A 12,500-nucleotide genomic window follows, 5' to 3' on the forward strand; every position below is an offset into this window, starting at 1 on the left:
GGTATGGGACATACTGTACAATGATGATGAGGCTTTTGACAGGGACATCCCCTGACGCAGGACCATAGTATTTGGTCAAAACCAGACAATATCACTCAGTTTAAAGATTAAAAACAATCCTGAATATTGTTGAAATTGTAATATGATGAGGCTTTTTGTTACCACTTCTTGAGCTGTTTAAGTTTTAAACAATTAAGATGGTGCTTAACTGCTCCCCAGTTAATGAGAACAACTGGACATCTATCGTCCCATCATTTATCCACAATGCATTTCCATCATTGCCAGGGCTGTGCCCAGCAGTGTCCTGTGGCCGATAGGGACTAACTTTTGCCTATGAGTGACAAGGGGCTCTTAAATTAGTGCTAAATTAATTGCTGATGGACACCTTGGTTTTCAAAATTTCATAGCTTTGGACGCCCTAAAACATCTCGGGGAGCACAGCCTTCACAAGTGTTTCAAATCCCACTTCTCATTGGCCTCCTGGAACAGTTGAACACCTGTTTCTCAATTATTAATCAATCAATCAATCAATCAATCAATAAATCAATAAAAGTTGTGGTAAAATAGCACCTGCCTGGTATTATCTAGCCATTTCTTTGTACAAATGCGAAAATGGTTGTGACTCAAATTGCGCAGAACATTAAGCAGTGTATACATGTGACATTGCTTTCAGTTAAATTATTTGTTTTTATTTGCAGAGAGAGTTCAAATTCCAGATGAGGATTACCTGGATGTGTTTGTTTGTAATGTTCACAGCACACACAACATTTGTGTCAATCTGTCAGGAGAAAACTATTCAGTAAGTGTGGCTATTGTATTAGTTATAATAATTTAATAATAATTATTATTATTTATTATAATGATTCCCTGCCAAGTAAAAATTTCGCGGAGCACTATAGCTGGATACAAGTATACATGTATTCTTATGACAATGGGTGGTAAAAAGACCCTGCTGTAGGTGATTTGTGACAAGCCTTCTATTGCCTTTATTTTTCATTTTAAAGAAGGCTTATAAATTTTTAATTGCTCCCTTCAATGTTGTTGTTGTTGTTTTTTTTTGTAGGAAAAACTGACAGCCTTGGAACAGAGCATGCTGTGTCATTACGAAGACTCAAGTTCTGAAGGTGTGTTAATAATCTTGCTTCATATCATATTCACGAGAGCTCATTGATTACCGGTATGTAAGAAAATGTGACCTGCTTTTTCCATAACCCATTGACCCCTGGGAGTGAGACTTGACAACCAACGCCGGACGATTAATATTTTTACTCATCAACTGGAAGATTCCTATGTCCTTTCCATTAACCCATTGACTCTTTGGGAATGAAACTTAACAGATTTTGCTCTGTCTGATGCCAGACGATTTTACTCGTCAGCTGGGGTAGTGCCTAACGAGTCAGACGAGTCAGTAGGGTAATAGATAACCCCAAAACAATATGTTTCGTGTTTATCTGTGGCAGTAACCAATTAGACTCTTTCAAGCTTGTTTTAAGCACAGATGAATTTTCCATTAGACTTGTTATGGTTGTCTATTTGGAGGGCTTTGCAAGTGGGTATTTTGAGAGCACATTTCTTGTAGGTTTTTGGGATGAATAAGTTATTTTTTTCCTTCTCTTTGAGAGTTTTGATTTCCTTTGAAGCTGACAACATTCTTCCACAATGCTTTTGCTTTGAAGTAAAGCTAGCTTTGCTTGCCAGGAGCTATGTGCAGCAGCGACTTTAAAAAGGGGCTGCATGGGTAGCACATAAATCAACCAGCTGTGTACACTACTTGCTACAACTTTACCTGGCTGTTTCCATCTTTTCTGCTTACTTAATTATAATAATAATTATCAAAAAGGCTTGAAATACCCAGCTACCAAACCCTGATGATCTCCTACCCAAGTTTTCACAATTTAATGTATTTAGTAGACACTATGAGTGAGAGATCTTTATATGTATTTTACGGTGAGCTTTCGTTTGACCTATGATATAAATAAAATTTGTGATTACTGATATAGCAATTGAAGTTATTAAGTACTAATCTTTATCTGGCCAACTAACAGAATTTAGGTGTAGAATTTTAGTTGATCATTTTTCATAAACAGCGGTCAATTTGTGTCGTTATGTTTATGAGCCCTACTGGCTTTGTTTTGGTTGAAATATTCTCTCAAAGTTTTGCGTGTCCCAGCAAGGCTTTAATAGCAGCATTAATAATAAAAACAAAAGATTATGAAATAGGGTATCGTGTTTGCATGTGACTAAGACTGTGTTTTTGGTCACCCTCAAAGAATATATGCTTTCACTGGGTTGCATTCCATTCAACAAGGATCTGAACCGTTACATGGCTATATAGCCAGACCTTGAGCCTTCTTAGCAGCAGTTACTGTTTAGATCAACCCAAAGAATATATTTACATGTATATAAATGTCATTAAATTATTATTTTCTTCCTTCAGAGGCAATCCAAATTACTCCTGGTGGAATATTTGCTGTTTATTCAAAAGAAATCCATGCAGAAGGCCTGTGGTATAGGGTCAAAGTGCTTAAACTCAAGGGAGATGAGGCGCAAATCGAATATGTGGATTATGGAGAGACTGGACCAGTGCCTATATCAACATTAAAGAGTATTCCACAAAGATTTTTGGAATTGCCATTCCAGGTTTGCTTATCAGGATGTGTCATTTCAAATCAACATTAATTTTGGATTAGACACACATTTTAACCAATAACATTGCTGATTGCTAAAAGAACAAAGTCAGAGAAATTTTGGTGTTTGTTCCTTTCAGTGTGACAATGGTCTATAATTGCCAACAGAGGGTTCTGTAGGAGATCTCTCCGTTTGGTTAATAATTTATTATTATGTTCCTTTAGAATCAATAGTTTCAACCACATACCATCGTAGGTTGATTTAGTTGTAGCATCTGTTAGAGCAGTTCAAACCTTTTCAGACTGAAAATGACAAATTACTCCAGGAGGTCATCATTATCAGACTTCTTTAAATTAAGCTTGTCAACCAGTTTAAATTACCGGTAAGCACTTGCAAACAAAAGGAAAGCTTACCATTTAACAAAACTCTGAGATAGTTAAAAAAGTTGATCAACCAAACCAACCAAAATGATTGATCCAAATTTATATAAATAATTATTATAAGATGACAGTTACAGTGCATCTCTGAGTCGGTCCTTTCGTTTTCTACCCACGGCATCCTCCCTCTTTAATATTCACAACATGATTATTGCTGTTTGTCCTTACTCTCCTCCATGATACCTAATGATCATCATCTTCTTCTTCTTCTTCTTCTTCTTCTTCTTCTTTGTTTTGGTATTGTGTGAGGATAACTTCTATCTTTTGGTATTCTGTTGTCTCCTTTGCTGAAAAAGTGGGTGATTTCATTTTATTTTAATGAAAGTGTTTAGTACATTAACACATGAGCTTTATAGTTGTTGTCAAGGAAAGACGTGAGCAAATGTGGTTGCGAAAAGTGCAATAAAGTGCAAAAATAAAGGCATAAATATCTTAGCATTTCATTTGTTGAAGGAATTGTCTCAGGATGTGGGACTTAATCCCCATAACTTGAACTTTAAATGAACAGCCAAAATGTTATTTACATGTACCTTTATCATTTTGTTATTCCTTTGTTTTTTTGTGTATAATTTCCTTTTGCTTGATGTACAGGTATTCTATGTTTTCTTTGTATTCAAAGTAGACTCAAACCTGGGTTGATTCTGTAGGCAATTGCTCTTAGTCTGCATGGTGTTCCAAAGACAAAGAATTCAGAGGTGATTCTTAAGCTCAAACGGTTAACATTGAATAAAGACCTTGTGGCCGAAGTAAAAAGGAAGTAAGTGCTAGTTTATTTATTACAGATGCTTATGTCTTTATCATAATTATTAGCTAAAACAACATTAATTTAGTTTTTTTGCATAGAATACCGGTAGTTTACTTTCTAAAGAAACTTTGGTGCTGCATCGGTTGGGAAGTGAAACTGGGTTGATATGGTAACTTGCCTACTGTAAAGAAGTTTGAAAGCTGACGTTTACAGTGGCCAAATTACCATATCAACCCAGTTGATAAACCCATTTTATAGGCTTCCAAGGACTTTGACACAATGATATTAGAGGAATTTCCATTATTAGAGAATAATCAGACTGCTTGGCTAAATTGTGGATCACCAGTATTATTTTACAGAAAAAGTTTGGTTCACTTCAAGTCACTTTACTTTTAACAAAATTTAAGGTTTCAATGACACAATGGCGACTTATTTACAGCCTTCTCAAAACCGGCCGGTCAACGGCTCAATGAGCCACCTCCTCAGAAAGTTTGACCGTCTCCTTCCAGTCAGAAAATGTCTCATTTTTATAACAACAGGTGAGACAGAAAAAAAACAGACAACACAATTTTAGCTGTAAAGTAAAGTCACTGGAGATGATATAAAGGCTTAAAAAAATGCTTGTTTGACGTACAAATTCACTTCTGCAATATTTTTTTGCCTGGTGCACATGAAATGTTTATTTAACTAACATTCTAGTATTTCTTATCAGACACCATGCAAGTGTCAATAAGATCCCCCAGATTTCACTAAATTGCATCTGTGAGTGTCTAAATTTCAAAAATTTCCTATGGGAACATGCCTAGCTTGCGCCCTTTGGGCACCCGCTTGTCGATCACCCCAAAACGCAGACTGTGGACTGTGCAGACCGTGCAGACCAGGGGAAAAATATGGCGTTACCCTCACTATTATTGAGAGCTAACCGTAAACAGGCTAACCTAAATGTTATTTAGGCCTAATTCAGGCCAACCGAATTTTCATTTTACAGACGGTGTGCACAGTCTGCAGTCTGCGTTTTTCAGTGGCCCCTTGCTTGGGTGCCTTTGGCACCAAAACCGTCTCCACTTTCCTTATAACCTGCTCCCCAAAAACATTTTGAGAAGGCTGATTTACAATAGGCAGTAGTATCTTTAACAAGGATTTCTCATATCCATCTTTCCCTGAATACTGGTATTTTGCTCGGTGTTAGGAACAGAAAGCGTCAGTCATGTGCATTTTCTTCAAACTGTACATAAATGTATAAATGGATGCATAATTTAAAATTTGAATTTCCTTGTCCTTCCTTTTTTAAATTTCCTTATCACAATCAGACCAGTTTGAATGCAATTAGCCTTTCCACAAGGGTACCTTTAGATTTTTGTACCTCATTTGTTTAAAAAAGAAAAGGAAAAATACCCAGAACACTCAATGTATCATGACTCAGTAATGCCCATGTATTAAGACAATGTGTTAACGCACACATGTAAATTATGTGTCTTTACAGACATCATCATCATCATAATAACAATAACAATAATTATAATAATCATCATCATCATCATCATCATTTTATTTAAGTCTCACTGTTATTTAGCCAAGCATGAGTGCTGTTCTAATTGGGGAGACTACAAATCAACTGAAATCAGAACAAAACAAATCAAATGTTGGTTTTTGAGGAGAGGGGGAAAACCTCTCCAAGCAGACCAGAGAACCAACGACTCAACCGACATTATGGTGTCGAATCCAGGAATCAATCCTGGACCACATTGGTAGAAGGCGATTGCTGTCAGCACTGTGCCAGCCCTGCTCCCCAGCATCACAACATCATCCTGCTTGTACAATAATTGTATTACTATTTGCAGGAATGAGGATTCAGTATCAGTTGAGCTTTATGACACATCATCGGATGTTACAGATATAAACATTAACAGAATATTGTATCTCATTCCTGATGAGGAAATGAAACCTGTCTTGCCAAAGGTACGCAATACTTAACTGTCAATGCTGACCAAAGCCAATAAATTCTCATCAGTCAATAATTATGTGTTTTTCCATGAAACACCTAATTTGTGTAATAAGGTACCTGTGGTATCCAGGGGCTTCTGCAATAACCACCCATCCTCTGAATGAAAATCCACTCCTCCTCCTTCCTGTAAGAAGAATGTCTAGCACTGATTGAATCAGTGAAAGTATAAAGGTCAGGTACAAGGGAGATGCATGTACAGAGTGACCTCTGAAGTCGGCAGAAAACTGTAAAATGCTTGAGAAATCAATGGTCAAAGCCATGGCGAAGGTGCTAAGATCCAATCTGGCTTGCACTGGTGTTTTTGATCACTAACTCAAAGGTCCCAGAGTCCATAGGCTTAAGTGTGGTGAAAAGTTTTAGTATTAATATTTATTTGATGTACTCAACAAAATATTGCAGTTCTGGTCAATGACAAATTCATAAATAGGTTATAGAGTGCAAAAAAATAGTTAAGCTTTCTCGATGAGCACTTTGTACTCTTAGAGCAAATGTTGAATAAAAATACTGTTTAACCCACTGACTCCCATTCAGGAGTAAAATCGTCTGGTGTTAGACAGAGTCAAATACTGATTATAGCCGGTTCATGCCGACTTGGGATTCAAAGGCTTAAATAAAAAACAAGAGGTTATAGAGTGCATTACAGAAGTTGCTATGGAAACAAAGCGATGGAGGGATTTTGTTGAGTATGAGTATGAGTATTATTATTATTATTATTATTATTATTGTTATAAATAAAAAGTAATGTGAACTTGCTCGTGCATTTTTTGATTTATGGTCACTGGTGATGTTTTGAAAGTTCTCAAATTGCACTCGCTCATAAATCACAAAATGCACTGGAGCAGAGGAAATTGTATGATCATAATACATCCATACGATTTCCTCTGCACATTAATATTGCTTGCAAATCTCTCTTTTCTCATGTTAGCATGGAGAACAGATTGAGGCATTTGTAACTTATGCGACACTAGAAGGCCACATATTTATACAGATCCCAGGAGGAGGAACAACTCGATTGGATGAACTAATGCAAGACATTACAGAGCACTATTCACAGGTACTACATGCTTCATAGAGGGTGTCCGCTCAAAAGAGGTCTGGACAAATCGCAATATTATTAATGTTAATTAATAGCACATTAAGAGGTTTTTATCCTATGAAAACAACATTGCAGATTGTTAAGAAGCTCGCTTGAGTTTAGATTCGAGGTCAACTTAAATGTATCAGTCTGTAATCTTTCTTAGTCTTTTTTCAAAACAGCAATGATGTATAATACTCTACATATATTTTGCATTTTTTTAAGTGTCCCAGTCGTGTGTTCACATTATTTCCAAAGAAATCATGAATTGTGGCTTGCCTCTGTTTTTGAAGAACCATTTTCTGCAGCAGATCTGTTGACTTTGAAAGGACCAGTGAAAGCTTCTCATTGAGTTTTAAGATCTTCCTCATTGCAGAAGCTTTTCTGCGGTTTGTACCGCTTCTTGATTGAAATTTTAAAATTTCTGGTACTCTCTCTTCCTCTTCTTCGCCACATGGCACTTTTGCACAGATTTCTTAATTCTTCTGTTTCATCAAAATTAACACTTCTTCCTGCACTTTTGCCCTCCATTCTAGATCAGACTGGTCAATGAGGGTGTATTAATTATTGGCTTTTTTTTGGCTTAGGAGCCTGCTTAATAGAGGTTTTTAATAATAGAAATTAGCGTCATAAGTGCATTTTGGTGTCCGCGTCTGCTCAATAGTGGTGTCCACTGAGTAGAGGTTTGTTATTAAGAGAAATATAAGGTGCTATTTTCGGGACCCAACTAAGTGTCCACTTTATAACAGAGGGTGTCCGCTGAGTAGGAGGTCCGCTTGATAGAGGTTTCACTGTATATCTTATGAGATGTTTTGCTGTGTAGTATCGCTGAGTATTTTTACGAGTTGTTTGATGATCCCGCTGGGGCGAGTCAAAATACAAATAATGAGTAGAAATATTCAGCAATACTACACGCCAGAACATCTAAATGAGATTTTACTGCCCCATTAGTAAAATATGGTTAATGGAACGTGACCATACTCAAATGGCTATTCATGTCACGATAGTTATCTTTGTGTTCTTTGTAGTCAGTCGTTCAAGGTCATAAAATCGACGGTTTTGTTGTAAATAAAACTAATACATAAAGACTTTGCTCCTAGATCTCAGATTATAATGTACACCTGCATTGGTCAAATCTGTTAATGCCTCATTGATTACTGCTAAAGAGCATGTGTAATGCCTACCTGCTACATTCGTCCAAGGTTCACTTGGCAGTTTGTCTTCTATAGTAAACCAACTAGCTGTTTGCAATTTGCTACAGTTTTTCCTCTCCCTCCCTCCCTTTGGAGATGGGTTGGATATGTCGCTTTGCCTTCATTTAAAACGGGTCACTCCTGCATGAGGTGTGGTTAAGTCTGCGCAGCAACTTCGCCAAGTTTGTTGGCTCATTTGCCTAAGTTGTAGATTGCTTCCTAACCAATACTCTTGTCTGATCCAGCACGTGCTGTTTACCACTCAGCTTGTAGTGCTGGGGAGATAACTGAGGTTGTTCTGTGTTACGCAATCTGGAAGTTGCACAGGCTAACCAGCCGCAAGGCAGTGTTCCCCTCAAGAAACGCCGATATGTCTGTTGTATCATTCTGTTGCGCCTTGCATTATGCATTTAAAAGCTAATTGTGTTGATACCAAGGAACAGTGGCATTAATACGCTATTTATTTTCCAACTTTATTTTGCATTATATTTTTAGCAAATGAATTGTAAGCAACTAAGAACGTATACTGTAGGAGAGATTTGTGCGTGCAGGGCAACGTCGGCGAACTAGCTAGTCAAACTGGTTCTCTACTGTACAATAACCAAGTATACAAATAACTCACTGTACAATATCATGGAATATTTGTACTTGTTTCATGTGTTGTACAATAACCATTACAGTTGGATAGTAATAGGGATTAATCATACCACTGTTGTCCAATCACACTATTGATTAATTTTATTACAGTAAGAGTACTGGTATAATGGTAATTATAGTGACTAATTATTAATGTTATTAACTATTAATGTTTTTTCTAACCTCTAGTGACATTTTGATGATCATAACTTTTTAGCATGTTTTTCATTATTTTCTTCAGGAAAATTCATTGCATTATAGGGAAATAATGCTGTGAGCCCACAGAATTTGATAAAAATGACCATTTTTTGTTCATCAGCAGTCAACAAAAGCTGCTGAATTTGTGTCCAGTCCTCAAAAAGAGAAGATTTACTGTGCTAAGTGCTCTGTGGATGGAGCCTGGTATAGAGCATTGATAACACAAGTTTTTCCAGAAAGACAAGTTGAAGTTTACTATGTTGATTATGGGAATTCTGAGACCCTTCCAATATCAAGCCTACGAGAACCGTCCAAGGCCATTAGCCATGTTAATTTACTGCCATTTCAGGTACAATGTCCTTGTAGTTTGTGATGGCTTTCAATTTAAATAATATATGAAAGCAAATGAATGAATAGGGAGGCGCGGTGGACTTGGTTAGTGTTCTCGACTCCGGATTGAGTGGTCCAGGTTCAGGTCCTGGCCGGGGACATTGTTTTGTGTTCTTGGGCAAGACTCTTTTAATACTCCCACGGTGCATCTCTCCACCCAGGGCCCGGTTGTTCAAAAGCTGGTTAACGCTAATCCCAGAATAAAAATTAACCAAGGAGTTTACTTCTCTACTACCAAATGCTGTTCAACGCTGATATTCGGGAAAACTTTACATTAGAAGAAGTCAATCTTGAAAAACAAGAATAACCAAACGGAACTTTCACCAAAAAGTTGAAAACTTGACAGAAAAGTTTATGCCCGGAGTTTACGCTAATCCTGGATTAAGCTAAACGGCTTTCGAACAACCGGGCCCAGGTGTATAAATGGGTCCCGGCGAAAATGCTGGGGGTAACCCTGCGATGGACTGGCATCCCATCCAGGGGGGAGTAAAAAATACTCCTAGTCGCTTCATGCCACAGAAACTGTGATAAGCTCCGGCTCTTATGGGCCACTTGGCTCATAAACAGACTTTTTAAATGAATGAATTAATAACTATTAACGTTACCCGGTGATTCATGATCATGGGGGGAGGATGTATGAAAATCAATAGTAGGAAGATGGAAGATGACAGTAGACTAGTGCAAAAATAGCAGTGCTTGGTTGCCTATGAAGTTCTCAAGGAAACATGTTAGGCATGGGCGTTAATAAACCACAAAACAGCAAAGCGAACACTAAAACACCGAAATAAAACTGGATACCAAGCCTACCCTCTTTGCGGATGCCACAAAATTCTCAGCAGGACCAACATCTGCTGAATTTGTTTCCTTGTCAGTTTTGACAAAAAAACAGTTGTTTCGTTTCGCTGTTTCATGGTTTAGTAATGCCTGTTAAGGACTGTAATTAATAGCACTCTTGGATTTATTATAACTGTAGACTGTATCACTTTAAATTACAAAGTTCACATTACATGCTGTTCAAGTATTATTGTGTGTTTTCTGCAGATTTCCTTTCATGCATCTCTTTTTCATGATTTGTTGTTCTTCTACTAGGCTCTGGAGTGTAGACTTGAAGGCACAGATAAGGTATGGCCTCTAATGTTATGGTCTTGTTTGACTGATACTTTTGTCAGAAATGGCTCAGTGGCCAGGCCCCCCCCCCCCTCCCTGGGGGGGGGGGGGGGGGGGAGACTCCCATATGGAAGAGACAGGGATGCTTGTCGGAAATTTTGAATTTAATCCCAAAAGGAGACCATCTGGGCATGGCTCAAGCTTTTTGTGACCCCTAATGGAGACCAGTCTGGGTGTGGCTTCAGCAAATTTTGACCCCTAAAAACAAGTTAAAAAGAAAGTTTGATTTCTGTTTCTCTTCGCGTAATTCTGTGTTTCTTTGCGGAACCCTAAACAAGACCTTGGCGGCTTAAAATATTGGTGCTTTGCCCGGAACACCCTAAGCGAGACCAAAATCCAAAATTTACACCCCTAAGCGAGACGACGAGCATCCCCGTCTGTTTCATATGGGAGTCCCCCCCCCCATCCCCCCCCCCCCCCCCCCCCCGGGCTAGGCCCACCAGTTTGCAAAGAAAATGCAACAATTTGAAGGAACACTTGCATGATTAATCCCTCATGTTTTTCTGGAGGAGTATGCATCATCCTTGAAGTGTGTTAATTTCAAGGCGTTGTAGAGTTAGTCCTTGCAAATGCCCGGTCTGGCCAGTCATTTCTGTCAAATGGAAAGCCCCTTTAGTTAGCTTATGGGACTTGAGAAACAAAAAAATGCTTATGTGTCACAAAGTGACCCTCTTAGCATGACCTTAAAGTGCCCCTGTGACCAAAAAATCAATTCGTTTTTGTTTTTTTTTTTTTTGGATTTCAAATCTCTGTTACCTAAACACTAACTGACCGAAGGTTTAAGCCTTGATTTAAAAAAGACACCTGGTTATTTTAAATGGAATTTTCCTATTTAATGGTCCGCCATTAAAGGCTCACTAGTTTAATGCCTGTGTACAAGGCAGAATTCATATGCAGCACGGAAGTTTTGGGCTTTCAGACTTAAAACTTGTGTTGTGCATATATAATGAGCTGCATTCACACGCTGAAATCTTAAGCTAGTGAGCCTTTGACATCACTTTTCCCTGGATCCAACCCTCTGAGGTCCAATCAAACATGCGTAATGACGGACAGTGAAATTCAATACTAACACTCAAAGTAAATGGCCTTTGGATAAAAATCACAGCTCAAAATTTTGACATTCAGGTGTTAAGCAAATACACTTTCAAAATCTGAAGGAAAAAAGGAAGTGATATTTTTGATCACAGGGACACTTTAAGCAGAATGCAATGAGACACCGTGCAGTTTACCATAGGTACAGAAAGAAAAATAAATGTTATTCTTTGATTCACCGCGCCTGAGGTGAAAAATAACAATAATAATTATAATTATTATTATTGTTATGGTTTAATTACATAGGTGATTGTGATTGTTATGTAGATAGACTTTCACACAACAAAACGAGCATTGTGATTGGCTCATTCTTGGTCGCATTCCCTTGATCAAATTTGACAATTTGAGTTCTATCAATACAAGTGCGACAATTCTCACGTGAACTTAGTAGTTTAATGGCTTTAGCTCTTATGACTCCCTTGTAGCTCAGCAACCAAAACTGGCTATCAGAAGGTCATAAGTTCAACTTCCGTTAGGAACACCTTTATTTCCTAGTATGTCCAAGTCATTAAGAAGAGTAAGTGAATATGAAGTAAAGTGATATGAAATGGGTAAAATCCCAAAGTAAAAATTGTTATTGTGTTTTCCACAACTTTAGAAAGCCTTGACGGAAGAACAAGCCTCTTTAATGATAGAAAGGGATGTCTTACTTGCTGTGAGTAGCTTGACAACCACTACTACAAGTATAAATTTGATTTGTACTTTTCAAATAATATCAATATTACTAAGAATAATAACAAGATTCGGTTAAAAAAGACAGTACTGTTGGGTAAGAATGTGCTGTGTGTGAAGTGTGATTAAATGCTCAAGAGAAAACTGCTCAGTGTGATCAACAATAATTCTTGTTGGATTTCTTCCATGGTCTTTAAGTAATTCGGCCTTGCTTTGTTTCTGCTAAGTGAATACCTCTTTCCAGTTTGGGTTACTTGGTATA

At 37.7% G+C, this 12,500-nt stretch overlaps 1 protein-coding gene across 1 annotated transcript in view; it reads left to right on the forward strand.

Annotated features, from left to right (window-relative positions):
• Positions 1-12,500, forward strand: part of LOC138004420 (tudor domain-containing protein 7A-like) — a 35,229-nt gene that overhangs the window by 10,986 nt on the left and 11,743 nt on the right. Inside the window, exons 13-21 of the mRNA XM_068850920.1 lie at positions 699-799; positions 1,064-1,124; positions 2,438-2,640; positions 3,713-3,822; positions 5,652-5,769; positions 6,741-6,869; positions 9,042-9,266; positions 10,397-10,429; positions 12,165-12,221. Coding sequence (XP_068707021.1) covers positions 699-799; positions 1,064-1,124; positions 2,438-2,640; positions 3,713-3,822; positions 5,652-5,769; positions 6,741-6,869; positions 9,042-9,266; positions 10,397-10,429; positions 12,165-12,221 — 1,037 coding nt within the window. The remainder of the gene's footprint in view (positions 1-698; positions 800-1,063; positions 1,125-2,437; positions 2,641-3,712; positions 3,823-5,651; positions 5,770-6,740; positions 6,870-9,041; positions 9,267-10,396; positions 10,430-12,164; positions 12,222-12,500) is intronic.

Source organism: Montipora foliosa, chromosome 5 (genome assembly GCF_036669935.1).
Source record: "Montipora foliosa isolate CH-2021 chromosome 5, ASM3666993v2, whole genome shotgun sequence".
NCBI lineage: Eukaryota > Metazoa > Cnidaria > Anthozoa > Scleractinia > Acroporidae > Montipora > Montipora foliosa.